Source organism: Eriocheir sinensis, chromosome 48, assembly GCF_024679095.1.
Source record: "Eriocheir sinensis breed Jianghai 21 chromosome 48, ASM2467909v1, whole genome shotgun sequence".
NCBI classification, from domain to species: Eukaryota; Metazoa; Arthropoda; class Malacostraca; order Decapoda; family Varunidae; genus Eriocheir; species Eriocheir sinensis.
In genome coordinates, this window is record NC_066556.1 from 7606405 (window position 1) to 7623178 (window position 16774).

At 42.2% G+C, this 16774-nt stretch overlaps 1 protein-coding gene across 4 annotated transcripts in view; it reads right to left on the minus strand.

Annotated features, from left to right (window-relative positions):
• LOC126981535 (uncharacterized) overlaps positions 1-16774 on the minus strand; it is a 237726-nt gene that overhangs the window by 9677 nt on the left and 211275 nt on the right. For all 4 annotated transcript variants that reach the window (XR_007733986.1, XM_050832733.1, XM_050832732.1 and 1 more), the window contains one exon: positions 5412-5599. Coding sequence is in view for 3 of the 4 variants with exons in the window: in XM_050832733.1 (XP_050688690.1) it covers positions 5412-5599 (188 nt within the window). In the remaining variant the exon portion in view is untranslated. The remainder of the gene's footprint in view (positions 1-5411; positions 5600-16774) is intronic.

Consider the following 16774-nt stretch of genomic DNA (forward strand, 5'->3'; position numbering starts at 1 on the left):
TCCTCCTGTGATAGGCCAAAAAATAACCCTGGACATAGAGGTTACACGACACATGCAATATAGAGTGACTCAACCTGATGGAACACGACAATTACTGACACTTTTCTACCTCTCTCCCTCCTCTCTCCCTGCCTTCGACCTACTGCATTTATCTCCCTCTTCCTTCTCCCTCTCCCTCTCCCTCTTGGACGGTCTCGCATCAAACATTCATCCGCCAATGCTCGTTCTTAAATACCATGTCACTTGGAAGGTTAATTGTGTTCTTGGCTCTCACTGTCTGTCTGTCTATCTGTTTGTCTGTCTTTCTGCTTTTTTTATCTGTCTTTTGTCTCTGTTTGTTTGTCTCTGCTCTTCCGTCTCTCATTCTTCTTCTTAAACAGTCTTATCAGAGGAGGAAGAGAAGAGGATTAGCTGGATAAAGAGGAGGAGTTTTAGCAGGAGGAAGAGGAGAAGGACGAGGAGGAAGAGAATGAAAAGAAAGAGAAGGAAGATTATGAGGGGAGGAAAGGTTTGGAAGAAAGAAGCGGAGGGGAAGAGAAGAATGAGAAAGAGAAGAAGAAGAAAATGAAAGTAAAGAAAATATATAAACAGTAAAAGGAAAGGAAAAGAGTTGGGAAATTCAGACCGCGTGAAAATTTATTGGTATCGGATTCCTTTCCTACTTTTTATCATTACTTTTTTTCTGCATCTACTCTTTTTATTATTGCTGTTCCTCGCTGCTTCCTCCTTTTTGGCGCGCGGTGCCTTGAATTTATTTCCCGACAACTACGTATTTCTTCTTTTTGCGAAGGTGGAAGGAAAGGTGGAGGAGGGGGAGTAGGAGGGGTGGAGGTGGTAGTGGGGGCGTAGTAAAGTGGTGACTGTGGTAAGCTGAGGTGGTAAGTGGATGGTAGGTAGGTGGTGGATGGGTGGAAGAGGGGACGAAGAAAGGTATGGAGGTGGAAGGTGGAAGTAGTAAGGATGACAGGTGGAAGACATGTGGTGGAAGGTAATGGATGAAAATGAGTGTAGTGGTAGGTGGAGGCTGTAAGAAGAGGATGGAGATGGAAGTGGAAGTACAGGTGGAGGCAGAAGTGCAAGTGGAAGCAGCGGGTGGTCAGTATTGCTCCCCTCACACTACATAACCCCAATCAGGCAATCACAGGCAGACTTATACCCCCGTTATTTAGTTGTTGGTCTGGCACTTATGCGTCGTTAGCGGGGCCGCCAATACCATATAGCTCCGCGAGGCTCAATTGGCGTCGATAGTACTACAGGCAGGCATCGAGGGGGTGGGAAACGGTCGATATCAGTCTATAAGTAATGCAAACTGTCGATTTCTATATTTTTTAAGAAGCGGTTGGTTAGAGCCGAGGCGAGCGAGGAAGGTGTAGAGGTGAAAACATAGAAGGAATGAAGGTAGAGAGAAATAGGAATGAGTGGGGAGGTAGATAGGTATTGAAGGTCTATGTCAAGCTATAAGTAATGCAAATCATGGACTTCTTTATTTTAGGGAGGTGGATAAATAAAGAAGAGGCAAAAGTAGAAGGGAAGGAAGGTAAAATATGGGAGTTGACGAAGGGAAGAGAAACAAAAATGAGTGGGGAGGTGGATAGGTACAGAAGAGGCGATGGTAGAAGAGGAGAAAAGTGGAAAAATGGAAGAAATGAAAGTAGAGAAAGAGAGGAATGAGGAACGAGTTGATTCAAGGACGAGAGAGGAAGGGAGGTTGATGAAAAGGGAAGAAGCGAATTTAGCGAACAATAAAAAAAAGGAAAATAAAAGGGTCGATTCAGGGAAATATAAAAACGCGATTGATGTTGCTTTGGAGGTTAAAGAAAGAATTACAGAAGGGAGAAGGAGAAGTAACATGAAAAGGCGAGAGAAAAAAAAGGAGGAAAGGTAGGAATGAGAGAGGTTAAAAAGGGATAGAAGAGAAAAAGAGGGAAGTTGAAAGAATGAAAGATATGAGAATGGGAAAGAAGTAGAGAGGATTAAGGAAGGGGAACAATGTGTTTTTGGATGAGTGAAAGGGTTTAAAAATGGCATGAGAAGGTAAAAAGAGAAAAGAAGAGAAAAATAGGGGAGGGAGTTGAAAGAATGAAAGATATGAGAATGGGAGAAAAGTAGAAAGGGATAAGGAAGGGAAATAAGGTGTTTGGATGATTGAAAACTCTAAAAATAGCATAAAAAAAGGTAGAAAGAAATAAGAAGAGAAAAAGAGGGGAGGGAGTTGAAAGTGTGCAAGATAGAATGGGAAAGAACTGAAAAGTGTTGAAGAAGGGAAATATAGTGTTTAGGTGAGTGAAAGGGTTTAAAAATGGCATAAAAAAGGTAAAAAGGAATAAGAAGAGAAAAAAGAGGGTGACTGGAAAGCTGAGAGGGTACAGAAAGTTATTATTGAAGGTTGAAGATGAAGGACAAGGAATAAAATACAGGTGATACAGGTGATTGTTTATCGCTTCAGATGTGTTTTTTTACGCTCCTGCCGCCTGCGTGTGCCAAAAAGTCGACCTGTTTTCATTTAAGCCTTTATTTGTTGTTACACGATTCCGAGTTCATTTGATACTTCGCTTTTTTCAACATTTCTTTCAATTTTTTTCGCACTTTTCTCGACTATTTTTTTTTCCCTTCCTCGTAAATTCCGCGGTCTCCTTTTTATGAATATACAACCGAGTGCGCTGTGTACTTTTGCCACGCGATCTCTAATTTTTAGTAGTTTCTCTTTTTTATGTCCGCCTTTCATGTACACACACATCCATCCCGCCAACATGCACTCCGCCGCACAGCATACTTCACCCCCACCCAATACTTTCGTCCCTCACCCGTAATTTTTAGCCTGGCATGCACTTCTTTCTTTCCTCCGTCCCTCCCTTCCGTCCACTCCCTCTCCCTCCCTGCACCGCCATCCGCCCTCCCAGTAGCTACTCCGTTTTCCTTTCTGGAGTGTCCGATTCGCGGCTGACGCTCCCTGCCTCGGCCTGTCTAATCTCCCTTCCATCGAGTGTTACCCCGCCGGCCGCCCTCCCGCCCTGACGCCGCGGACAGGCCGGCCCTAACAACCCTACATCTTGCCGGTGTGTCAGGGCTGAGGGCCGACACGAGGCATTAGGCGCCCCCATAATTTGAGTAATTACCTTCAGTGGGGCCCAGTCGTGTTCAGGCCCCGCTGACGTCTCCCAAGTCCTGTTCCTCGCCCATCTTTCCTCTCCTCTCTCCTCTTCTCCTCTCCCAAGTCCTGTTCCTCGCCCATCTTTCCTCTCCTCTCTCCTCTTCTCCTCTCCCAAGTCCTGTTCCTCTCTCTCTCTCTCTCTCTCTCTCTCTCTCTCTCTCTCTCTCTCTCTCTCTCTCTCTCTCTCTATCTCTCTCTCTCTCTCTCTATCTCTCTCTCTCTCTCTCTCTCTCTCTCTCTCTCTCTCTCTCTCTCTCTCTCTCTCTCTCTCTCTCTCTCTCCTCTCCTCTCTCTTTCCTCTCCTTTTATCTACTCCCCTGTCCGCCCCTTTCATCCCTTGTCCTTTTCTCTCCTCTCCTCTAGTCTCCTCTCTTCTCTCCTTTCCTCTCTCCTTCTCTCTGCAACTGACATGCCAAGATGCAGGGTTTGATCAGACTTCCCACCCCTGGCCCACCCCCATCAGCCCTGCCTTCCCCTCCCCTGCCCCACACTGTCAGTCCTTCCCTCCCCTGCCTCCCCTTGCCACTGCCTCCCACTCCGCTATCTTGCTATCACTACACACACCATCAGTTCATACCAGTTTCATGCACCTCACAGTCTGCTTCTTTCTAGTGCAGCGCGTGAAATAAAGTCTCCCACTATTTGTTTTCTCGTTTTTCTTTCACTTTTTACTCATTGTTTCTTACTTCTTAATAATTATCACTCCCATTTTTAGCTTATTTTTCTTCCTTTGGTTCTCACTATAGCTCATATCATAAGCCGTCTATATTTAAGCACTTGCATTCCACTGTCTTTTAAATTCACAGCCACTTCAGTTAATTTTCTTATTATTATAGCGCAGAAAAAAAAGCTCTCGACAATTATATCTTTCTTTTCCTAGTTTCTTATTGTGCATTACTTCCGAATCCCTCTTTATTTAAACCAATGCATTCCAGTATCTGCTAATGTTATGGTCACTACACTTCATCCTCTCATTACTCTGTTTTCTCTTTTTTGTCCACTCAACTCAGACTCACCTCAATTCAGCCTCTGGGAATCATTTTTTCTCCTTTTTTGTCCCTTTTTCATCAACTTCACCGCACAGAACAAGCCTTTCACTCCCTCCAACCCCTCCTGCTACTCCATGCCCTCAAACAGATTCCCACAGGAGCGTCTGCATACGTCTCACCCGACACAGATCCTGAGGGAAGCCGAGGAGATGGAGAAGGCTGATGGACAGAGGTTCCCCAAATCCCAGAAACCTCCCTTTATCCCGGTGTCCCACGCGGCCCACAATTGCACACGGCGAGCGAGGGAACAACGAAGGTAATGATGCCCCTTGACGCCTAATGACAGATGAACGGTGACATCTCCGAACCAGCTGAGATGATGACGCATGGCCCAGGGAAAGGACGAAGAGGAGGGAAGGGAGGATAGATGAGAAATGGGAAGAATTGGTGAATGGTCAGATTATTAGAAGAAAGAGTAAACGTGGGAATGCGAGGTGAGGACAAAAAAGGAGGAATTGGTAAAGGATTAGAATATGGGGTAATGAAGGAATAGAAGAGAGGATGATAGGGAAAGGAGGAATTGGAAGGTTAGAAGAAAGGGTAAGAAAAGGACGAAGGGATAGAAAGAAGGGAGGAATTGGTACAGGGTTAGAAGAAAGGGGTAGAGATGTGAGTGTGAGGAAAGGATAGAAGGGAAAAGAGGAAGAAGTGGGGAAGGGTTGAAAGAAGGGATAATGGAGGGAGAGTAATGCAAAAAGACTGGGAAGTGAGAGTTCTAGGCTTATGAAGAGATAAATAAATAGATAAATAGACAGATAGATTGACAGATAAATAAGATAGACAGACAGAAAGATAAAGAGAGAAGACTGAAAGAGTGAAAGCTGTAAGAATGAGAGAAAAAAAGGTAAAGATGAATAGCAAAGATAAAGAGATGAGATAGATAAATAGATAGACGGATAGATATATAGATAGTTAGATATAAGAGAGAAGGTAAAGAGGGATAGGGAAGGGGAAGAGAAGATTGAAAGAGTGAAAGGTATGAGAATGAGAGAAAAAAAGGTAAAGATGAATAGTACAGATAAAGAGGAGGGCTTGATGAGATAGATATATAGATAGACATATAGATAGTTAGGTAGATAAACAGCAACACTATTACTACCACCACCACCACTACTATCACCAACACCAAGACTTTTACTACCATCACCACTACTACTACTACTACTACTACTACTACTACTACTACTTCTACCACCATCACTACCACTTACTTTTGGTCCATGGAGACGAGCGAGAGGTCCAGTTTGTGCTTGGACTTGTACATGACCTCCTTCTGCGGCAGCTCGAGCAGGGAGGGCGGGCCGAAGGGCGTGCACACGGCGAACAGGGCCAGCGGCGCCTCCTCCGTCTTGCGATTCTGGCCGTGCAGGATTTTGATCTTCCCTCGCACGTCCAGCCGCTGCGGGACGAGGAGGGAGGTGAGTGTGGGCGTAGGATGAGGTTATGGAATGGTCTATATTTTGATTGTGAATTTTATACACATTTTTATACATATACATCACATACGTATACATATTTTCCTTCCTTTAGTAAGATAGATGTGTTAAAATGACTGTGAAAATTAATAAATAAATAATGATTGGGATTTTGTGCACATTTTTATACATATACATCACATACGTATACATATTTTCCTTCCTTTAGTAAGATAGATATGTCAAAATGATTGTGAATATTAATAAATAAATAATGATTGGGAATTTTATGCACAATTTTATACATATACATTACATACGTATATATATTTTCCTTCCTTTAGTAAAAAAAAAGTTAAAATGATTATGAAAATTAATAAAGAAATAAATAAAAGGTGTAGGATGGGGCTGCAGGATGTTTTAATTTGATGAACATTTTCGGTGCGAGTTTTATACTTACAACGTTTTTTTTCTTTCTTTCTTTATCGAAAAAAAAATAATAGTGATGAACTTAATGTGTAAATATCAAGTAACTGATGTTGGAAGGAATGAGAATATTAGGCTGCAGGATGTTAACTTGGTGTATATTATCACTTAGAATTATACACATTATTTTTTATCTTCCTTTGACAATAAAAAGTTAAAATCAACGTGCAAATAAAACAGGTATCTCGTGCTGAAAAATGTCGATGTTTTAACCGATTAGTTTCTCTTTTTTTTCATATTTCCTCCCTCGCAATTATTTCAATCATCTTTTTTTTTTAGATATGTAGTTACTCAGCTGGCATATTCAATCGTACTCTTCCTTCTTATTTTCTTCAATCATTTTTTTCTATTATTTATTTTTCCTCTCCTCGTGTATTCTTCTTTAATCACTCAACCTCCACATTTGTCTTCTTCCTCTGTCTTCGTTTCACCTGTTACCTGTGTGTGGTTGTTCAGGTGACAGGTTATATTATGCTTCCTTCCCTTCGTTTATTCCCCGTGTTATTTTTTTCAATTATTTCATCTCTTCCCCTTCCTCTCTCATTCTTTAATCATTCAAACCACAATCTTTCTCTTCCATTGTAATCTATCTTATATTTTTTACAGTGTGGTTCTTCAGATGACAGTTTACATTGTGCTTCTATTTGATCTTTTCTAACCCGCGTATATTTTTTTCAATTATCAATTTTTCCCCTCCCCTCTTCTTCCTTAATCATCGGGACCTTCACATTTCCCTTCCTCTTCTATCTTCGTCTTCGTGTTTCCTGCTACGTATTTTTTTCTCTCTCTCTCGGCCTCGGTAAAGTTTCCATTATATTCCCTCTTCCCCTTCGCTCCCTCCTCCTCTTCCTTTTCATTACTTCCTCTCATCCATTATGCTTCCCTTCCCATTCACCAACCCTTCCTTATTCATTTTTCCCCTCTCCCTTTTTACTCTCCCTTCCTCCCTTCTCTTATCATTTCTTACAGTATTTCTTTTTTTTCCTTCATTGTTAGAGAAAGAGAACATAAACGATGGACATATTCAGAGAGAGAGAGAGGGAGAGGGATGAGAGAGAAGGAAAGGGAGAGTTTGATGGAAGAAGGGAGGGCAGAGGGGAGGAAAGACGTGAGTGGGAGAGAAGAAATTAAAAAAAAAGAGAAGGCTGAAGCAAGAGGAAAAGATGGAATGAAAATAAAGAGATATAGAGAGATAAACAAATAGGGAGGAAAGAATGGATGTAGAGGGAGAGCGAAAGAGAGAGGAAAAGGAGGAGAAAGAATGGGATGGGATAGAGGAGGAGAAAAGGAAAAAAAACACGGAAGAGAAATAGATAAAACGTAGGAGAAAGGGATGAAGGGAAAATGGAAAGAAGACGGAAGGAGAGAAAAGGCATAGATAGGAAATATAAATGAGAGAAAAAAAAGGACAATAAGAAGAAGGGAAGAAGTGAATAAAGAGGGAGAGAAAAGGGAGGAAGAGAAAGATGCAGAGATAGAAGAACCGAGGGAAGAAGGAAAACAGGATAAAAGGAGGCAGGGATGGAGCAGGGGAAAAGGGAGGGGGAGGAGAGGGAGGGAAGGAGAGTGGGACAGAGGGAGGGAGGGAGGGAGGGAGGGAAGCGAAGGTCTGGTTACCTCCACACGCAAAGTATCGATAATGTGTGTGTGTGTGTGTGTGTGTGTGTGTGTGTGTGTGTGTGTGTGTGTGTGTGTGTGTGTGTGTGTGTGTGTGTGTGTGTGTAATGGGCGTAAAAGGAATTCATGTTATTTATTTTCATCAACTTCAATGTATTTTTTTCCTTCTTTCATTTCTTTTTTTGTGTAGACTATTTTCCCAGAAGTTAGTGAGGAAGAGAAAAAAGGAGAAAGAAAAAAAACAGACAGACAAATTAACGAATATATTTTCATTGGTGTAACGGAACACACACACACACACACACACACACACACGGCCCACAAGTGTTCCCATCACAGCGCGACAGATCAACAGCAATTACACGAATACTCCAAAATGAGATAATACGAGGCAATTTGGAGCAATCTTAACGTGGTCACTCCTCTGTCTGTCTGCCACTCCACTACACGCCACTCCTTCCACTCAGCTCCACTTCTTTTCTAATTCTATTCCACTTCACTACACTGCCCTCAATCTCCCTTCCATTCCACTGTTTGAACTTCACTACACCTCTCTGTCCTCCCTTCCACTCCACTACACGCCATTCCTTCCACTCAACTCCACTTATTTTCTACTGCTATTCCACTTCACTACACTGCCCTCAATCTCCCTTCCATTCCACCGTTTGAACTTCACTACACTTCTCTGTCCTCCCTTCCACTCCACTCTGTGCCACTCCACTTTCCTCCTCTCCACTTCCCTTCATTTTGCTACACCGTCCTCCTTTCCACTCCACTCTCTGTCTCTCCACTTCCCTTCATTTTGCTACAGCGAACTCCCATCCAATCCACTTTCTGCTACTCCACTCAGCTGCCTTCCACTCCACTCAAGTCTTCACTGCTCTTCCTTCCTTTCCACTGCTCTCCACTTCACTGTCACCACTCCGATTTCTTCCACTCCACTTCCCTCCACTGTCTCCACCGCCCTTCATTCATACCACATACATACATATATTCATACATACATACATACATACATAAATACAAATATACATGTACTCTAAGATACATAAACACATATATACATACTATACTGTCATACATATATACATACTAACATACATTCATACATAAGCGTCTACATAAAGGCAAGCATTCATACACTTTAGGACACACACACACACACACACACACACACACACCCCACACACACACACACACACACACACACACACACACACACACACACACTAATAATGATAATAAACATGTATAATTAATTTTCCTGTTATTAATTCTCTCTCTCTCTCTCTCTCTCTCTCTCTCTCTCTCTCTCTCTCTCTCTCTCTCTCTCTCTCTCTCTCTCTCTCTCTCTCTCTCTCTCTCTCTCTCTTCTTTCTTTTCTCTCTCTCTCTTCTTTCTCTTCTTCGTCTCCTTACCATTGCTCACCACTTTCTGTTCTTCTTCATCTTCCTCACTTTCCTCTTCCTTTTCCTTCTTCTAAACCATCAGCTCCTTCTCTTTCTCGACTTTTTTTCTCCTTTACCTTTTCTTCCTTTATTTCATCTTTCTCTTATGACCAATGCTAGTTATTTTAATTTTCTTCTTTTCCTCCTTCTTGTCTTGCATCATCAACACAGCCAGCTTCTCATCTTTCTCCTCCTGTTTTCTTCTGTTTATTTTTTCTTTGTTCTTTTTCCTACTACAGTTTATCATTCTCCTTCCTCCTCCTCCTCCTCCTCGTCCTCCTTGTCTTACTCAGCCTTCTCCTAGTGTTCTCTTTCTCTAACACCATAAAATTCAATAACGTTTCATTATCCTCCTTCTCTTCCTCTTTTTTTCTTCTTCCGTCTCATTCTCCTGCTTGCATTCTTCATTTTTTCTCGTTTCTCTTCAACATTTAACGCTTCATTCTTCCTCACTTCCGTCCGCCTCTTTCTCCTCTTCTTTTTCCCCTTCATCTTTTATTCTGTGGTATCCGTTTGCACTTATCGCATCTTCCTCTCTCTCCTCCTTCCTTAGTCTGATCTCTTTCCCCTCTCATTCTTTGGTTTCTGTCTTCATTTATTGCTTTGTCCTTCCTCACTACCCTCATTTTCTTTTTCTTCATCTCCTCCTTATCATATTCTTTAGTCCCTGTCTGCAATCATCAATTCGTCTTCCTTCACTTCCCTCCCTCTCTTTCTTCTCTTTTTCTCCTTTTATTCTTGGGTCTCTCTTTCTGTTCTTATCGCTTCGCCATTTCCTTAATTCCCTCCTCCTCCTTTCTTCTCATTTCCTTTCTCTTTCATTCTCTGGTAAATCTCTACACTTACCGTTTCGTTCTCCCTCACCTTCTTCCTTCTCCTTCACCTTCTTCCTTCTCCTTCACCTTCTTCCTTCTTCTCATCTTTTCCCTCTTTCGTAATCTATTTCTTGTTTTTTGTCTTCACGTTTCGCTTTGTTCTACTTCACATCCTTCCTCCTGCTTCTCTATTCCTCTCTTTCCTCTTACTTTTCTATTTTTTGGGGGTATATTTTTCCACTTATCGCTCCCCTCACCTTACTTCCTTCCTCCTTATTATTCTTTCCCTCTTTCCTTTTCTATTATTTGGTCTCTGTCTGTAGTTACTTATCGTTTCGTCCTCCCACCTCCTTCTTTATTCCCTCCTCTCTTTCCTGTTTTCTTCTTTGTTCTTGTTCCTCAATTCTCTTTCGTCTCTCCTTTTCTATACTTTCGTCTCAGTCTGCACTCAATTGTTTCGTTCTCTCTTACCTCCTTCCTCCTCCTCTTTCCCCTTTCACTCGTTCCTCTCCGTCTCCACTTACCGCTTCGTTCTCCGTCACTTCCCTCCTTCTCTTTCTTCTCCTCTCTTTCCTCTTGTTCTGTGTTCTCTCTCTGCACTTATCACTTCGTCCTCTGTCTCCTTCTTCCTCCTTCTCCTCTCTTCCTCTTAAGTCAGGGAAAGTATGCCAATTTGAAGCTGGCCTCAATTTGCTGCCATAAACCGTGGTCAAGGGAATTTTTATAACGTTTTGCCTTCTTCTAAAGAGGTCATAAGAGTTGTATACGTTCCATTATACTCCTCTGGCGTGTATTCTCTTGCACACACACACACACACACACACACACACACACACACACACACACACACACACACAGAAAGTACCACAGATATAGAAGATATAATACATAGAAGGAAAAAAATCTAGTGTTCTTTGAGTGATTTTAGACAGAAGGGAAGAGAGAGGTAAAGAACAAAACTAGCCCTTAATATCTATCCCATAGGAGGTAAATAGGAAGAAAAAAAGAAGGGGGATCTATTGTACTTTGTGTTTTAAGATAGAAGAAGATTGAAGAAGAACGGAGAGGTAAAAAAACAATAACTTAATCTCAATATCTATCCCATGAATAGGAAAATAAAAAGAGAAAAATAAGAAGATAAGGAAAAGGAAAATAAGAAGGAAGGAAGGAAGGAAGGAAGATAAGGAAAATAAGAAGGAAGAGGAAAATAAGAAAAGAAAAATATATGAAAACAAAAATAAATAAGGAATAATAAAAAAAATAATAAAAAAGGAAAACAAGGCTCCCTCGTAATGGCTGTTGATGCGGAGTATAAAAAAAACAAAAAAGAGGAAAATATGATAAAAATAAGAAAAAAATAATGAATAATAAAAAAAATAAGAGGTTCCTTTTGATGGATGTTAATGACGGGTATAACAAAACAAAACACAACAAAAACAAACGCACTTATCTCTGTATATTTTCCTACAAGAGATGAGAATAAGCTCAGCGCTATCAGATGCAAAACTTAGGGTGGGGAGTGTGGCCTCAATAATGGTAATAAAGGAGCTTGTCAAGGGAGAGCGTGGGAGAATGGGCACCTGTCTGATCCCCCTTTCCCTCCCTTCCCCCCTTCCTTCCCTACCTGTCCGTTCCACCCTCTCTCCCCAGTCCCGTCTCCGTCTTTCCATATCCCTCCCCATTTACCTTTCTTTCCTCTTCCATTCCCTTCCTTCCATCACTCCCTCGAATCCCTTTTCTTTTCACTGTTTCCGCAGCTCTCTCTCTCTCTCTCTCTCTCTCTCTCTCTCTCTCTCTCTCTCTCTCTCTCTCTCTCTCTCTCTCTCTTCCACTGTTTCCTCTTTCTACTTTCCTCTCATGTTCGTCTTTTTCATCAACCTCCTTTTATTTCATCTACCTATTTCTTCTACTGTTCTTAGTCTTCTTCTCATTCCTCCTCCTCTTCCTCTTCATTATCATTGTTTTCTATTATACTCTTCACTATCATGTTCTTTCTTCGTCTAGTTTTTGTTCTTTTCCTCTTTATTTTCCTCGTCCTTGGCTTCCTACTCTTCCTAATTCCTCTTTTTTTCGTGAGTGGCGAGAGACGAACGGGAGGGAAAACAAGGAAAAAAAAATATGTGTAAGAACTAAGAAAAAGAAGAACGGGTGAAAGAGAAGGAAAAGAATTAAAACAAGGAAAATAAATAAACAGAGAATATTCATGACAAAATACATGAAATTAGAAAAGTGGGACGGAGAAATAATATTAATGAGTGAATTTAGGGCAATAAAGAGAGAGAGAGAGAGAGAGAGAGAGAGAGAGAGAGAGAGAGAGAGAGAGAGAGAGAGAGAGAGAGAGAGAGAAAGCAGCGACAGCCATTAACAAAACGTAAATAATTCCACGGTTTCCTTCAACTTGAGAGAAAAAGAGGAGTGGGGAAACAGTCAGCCAGTTAGTCAGTCAGTCAGTTTCCCGGGCGACCAGTCACAACACACACACACACACACACACACACACACACACACACACACACACGGTCATTAAATGTAAATGTACAAGGACTAATGACCCGGTTTTTATTTACAGGGAAGGGGAGACAGCATAGGAGGAGGAGGAAGAGGGAGGAAGGAGGAAGAAGGAAGAAGAAAATGGAGTAGCACGATAAATGACATAGAACGGAGAACAGGTAGAACAATAACAAGAAGAAAAAAAAACATAATATAAGTGTGGGTTATTTTCGTAAGTGGAGCAATGAGTGGAAGGAATTAAAGGGCAGACTAATAAATAAACAACGAGGATGAACAATAAAGAATAATGGAGAGAGAGAGAGAGAGAGAGAGAGAGAGAGAGAGAGAGAGAGAGAGAGAGAGAGAGAGAGAGAGAGAGAGAGAGAGAGAGAGAGAGAGAGAGAGAGAGAGAGAGAGAGAGAAGAGAGTAGTAGTAGTAGTAGTAGTAGTAGTTGTAGTAGTAGTTGTTGTTGTTGTTGTTGTAGCAGAGAGAGACAGACACAAACACACAGACAAAGATACATACAGGCACAGACTCACACATACAGACAGACACATACACACGTACAGAAACACACACACAAGGACAAAACCGACAGACAGTAAATCACACACAAAAAAATCATTACGAGAAACAAAGTAACAAGTGAAACAACCACACAAACACCCCACAAAGAAACACAAACCATACACAAACACACACACAAACAAACACAGCCATTACTTCAGAGCAAGGTAAGGAGGAAACACTAACAAAACAAACAAAGAGAAGGAGAAACGAAAGCAGAGGAACACAAAGGAGGAGAAGCTTGACACTACAGGGATACGCTTCTGGGACCCATACGCATCATGACTGACAAGCGTTACGGCGACACATACGCAAATTACAGGTGTAGGGAGGGACGAAGGGAGGGAAGGGAGTCGGAAGGGAAACAGGAGCGAATATATGGTAGGAAGTGAAAGGGTGATAACAGAGAGAACAGGAAAGGGAGGGGATGAAGGGAGAGAGAGAAGGTTTGGAAAGGGAAGGGAGGGAGTGAAAGGTGATTGGAGGGAATAACAGGGAAGGAAGAGGGAAAGGAAGGAAAGAGGATAGAGATGAGAGAAGAGAAGTAGAAAGAGGTAGAAGAACGTAAGGGAAATAATAGGAAAGGAGGAACAGGGAGAAGCTAAGGAAGAAAAGATAAGGAAAGAAAAGGAAATAGAAAGCTAAGGTATGGAATAAAAAAGTGAAAAAAAAAACGATCAGAGAGAAGGATTGAAGGAAGGAAGGAAGGCAGAACGGAGGAGGCAATGAGATAGAGAGAGAGAAAGAGAGAGGAAGGGAGGGAGGAGAGGATGTAAATAGAAGGGGGAGCAAAGGGAGGGACAAGTTAAGGGATGCGGATGAGCGAACTGAGTATAGCAAGGGAGCCAAGTTGACGAGGACCATTAAGGGTGGAGCCGAGTGTGTAATGCAGCTTCCTAGGGTGAAAATTGGGCCCATAATGCACGGTGGCGGCGAGGCGTGAAGAGGGGTGACAAGTGGGGAGGGAAGAGGGAGGGAAATGAGAGACAGAAGAGAATAAGAGAAAGGTGGAAGGGAGACAACAGGGATGGAAAACATAAAGGAAGGAGGGTTAGGGAGTGAAGGGAAAGGGAAGGGAGGTGGAAGTTAGTAAGGGAGGAAGTAAGGGAAAGAATAAGTGAACGATGGAAGGGAGATAACAGCGGGGAAGAAGATAAGGGAAGGAAAGTTAATGAAAGGAAAGTAGAAGGGGAAAAAAGGGAGGGAGAAGGTAAGGGAAGGAGAGATAGGAAATGAAGGGAAGTAGAAGGATGTATGAGAGGAAGTAAGGGAGAGAATAAGAAAAAAAGTGGAAAGGAGATAACACGGAAGAAGAAGGAAAAGGAAAGGAAGTTAGGGAATGAAAGGAAAGTAGAAGAGAGGGAGGGAGGGAGAAGGGAAGGGAAGGAAAGACGGGAAATGAAGAATGAAAGGAAAGTAGAAGAGAGGGAGGGAGGGAGAAGGGAAGGGAAGGAAAGACGGGAAATGAAGGGAAGTGGAAGAAGTAGCACGGAAGAAGAACGGAAGGGAAAATTGAAGTATATTATCATAAGTAGGTGATGGAGAGGTACCTGGGCGCCGGGAGGAACCTGAGGCGGAGGGAACAGGTGATTAGTATTACAAGCAGGTGAGGTGCAGGTGTGGCGGGCTGTGGAGTGTCAGGAAGTAGAGCACACCGGAGCGTACAGGTGTTCGCGTGTTACCTGAACGATGACAGGTACTACGAGAGGGGTTTGTGTACTCAGCCTCCAGGTTATAAAAAGATGGCTTGGTCTTTTATTCTGCTTAGTTTTCTTTCTTTAATATTCTGCTTGGATTTGTTAATATAATCTACAGGTACATTTCCCGATAAGTAAGTAGCGTTATTTACAAAGTTTAGATAAGACAATACGTTAGTGTTATGTCCTATTTAGAACTGTCCTTCGTGATTCAGTGGGATAAAGATGTGGATGTTATTCTTCTCTTGTCAGTCTAATGCAAGGAAGGAAGGGAGAGGGAGAGAAACTAGCGTGGGAGAGGGAAGGAGAGATGGAATGGAGAGGGAGAGAGAGAAGCTTAGGTGAAAGTCTTCAAGAATGGAGGTAAGTTTGCAGTACTGCGAACACTAAGAATCGGAAATGTTGGTCTTCGTAAAGGGATGAGTTGATATTATTGTCATTCTAGTACCAGATGACCGTATTCCAAAGTCTGCGAGATTGAAAGTTTGTATTTGAACGTTTTATGAACAATACCAAAGGAAATATTGTTGATTTTAATGTTCCTCTAAAAGTTTACCTTATCCCAGAGATTATAAGGTTGTAAAAAAAGTTTATAAGTAATACCAGAGATAGGAAAAAGCATTGTTATTGATGTCGTTCTTCTGCAATAGTTTTATGAACAATACCAAAGGAAATATTGTTGATTTTAATGTTCTTCTACAAGTTTACTTATCCCAGAGATTATAAGGTTGGAAAAAAAAGTTTATAAGTAATACCAGAAATAGGAAAAAGAATCGTTATTGATGTCGTTCTTCCGCAAATTTACCTCACCTCTAAGTTTATAATTACAAAAAATAAGGAACACTAACGATGCTATTGATGCTATCCTACAAATTACCAAATCCCAAGCTCTACAAGGTGGAAAGAAAGTTTGGCCACACGGATCAACAGCATCACCAAAGAAACAGGAAACGAGAAAGATAACAGCTGCAACTGGATTTCCAAGAGGAGTTAAAAGAGGTAAGGAAACATATATAAGGACCACGACGGAAGGGCGGAGACGAGGCTGCAGGGGGAACGAAGAATAGATGAGTCCTTGGTAGATGTAGCGGCGGTGTTGTGTGTCTTTACGATGAGATAGTGGGCGCTAAAGAACGGTGACTGGAACGAGGCGGAACAACGAACGGCTACATGAGGGAAAAAATAAATCAGGGTGTGAATGAGGTGCGGGACAGGTGCGTGGGTTTACCTGTGTAGGAGAGAAAGGATGTGAGGTGTAAGGAGTGAGGGGTAAAGTGTAAGTCGTAAGGAGTGAAGGCAAAGTACGGTAAGAAATATAGTATAAAAAAGATATAAAAGACACAAATTAAGCCAAAATATAAGGAGGGTGTAAATCAAGAGCAAAAGCGTAAAAGATGTAAATTAGAGTAGATAAAATACATGGAGTGAAATTAATGGTTGCAAATGAGGAAAAACAGGATAATAAGAGATAAAGGGAGGAAGGAGGGAGAAAGTAGCAGATAAATTAGTGAGGGAAGGAGGGAAGAAGTTAAATAGGGGGTAACGAAGGGAAACAAGGATGAAGGACAGAAGATCGGGTAGGAGAGGGAGATAGGGAAGGACAGAGGGAGGAGGAGAGGGAGAGGAAGGAACGGAGAGGGAGAGAAACTAGGGTATGAAAGGGAAGGAGAGATGAAGAGAAGAGGGAGAGAGGGAGACAGGGTGAGGGAACGAGGAGCAGAGGATAAAGGAAGAAGAAAAGGGAGAGGATGAGAGTGAGAGTAAAGAAGAAGGAGGGAGAGAAAAGAAAAGGAAAGGGAGAGAGAAAGGGAGAGTGAGAGGGTGTGAAAAAGAAGCATAGATACGAGAGGGAGAGAGAGGAGGAGGAAAAGGAGAGAGAGAGAGAGAGAGAGAGAGAGAGAGAGAGAGAGAGAGAGAGAGAGAGAGAGAGAGAGAGAGAGAGAGAGAGAGGAGGAGGAGGAGGAGGAGGAGGAGGAGGAGGGAGGGCGGCAGGCGAAGTGTGAAGGAGTGCGGGGGAGTGATTCAATGGAAGGAAGTG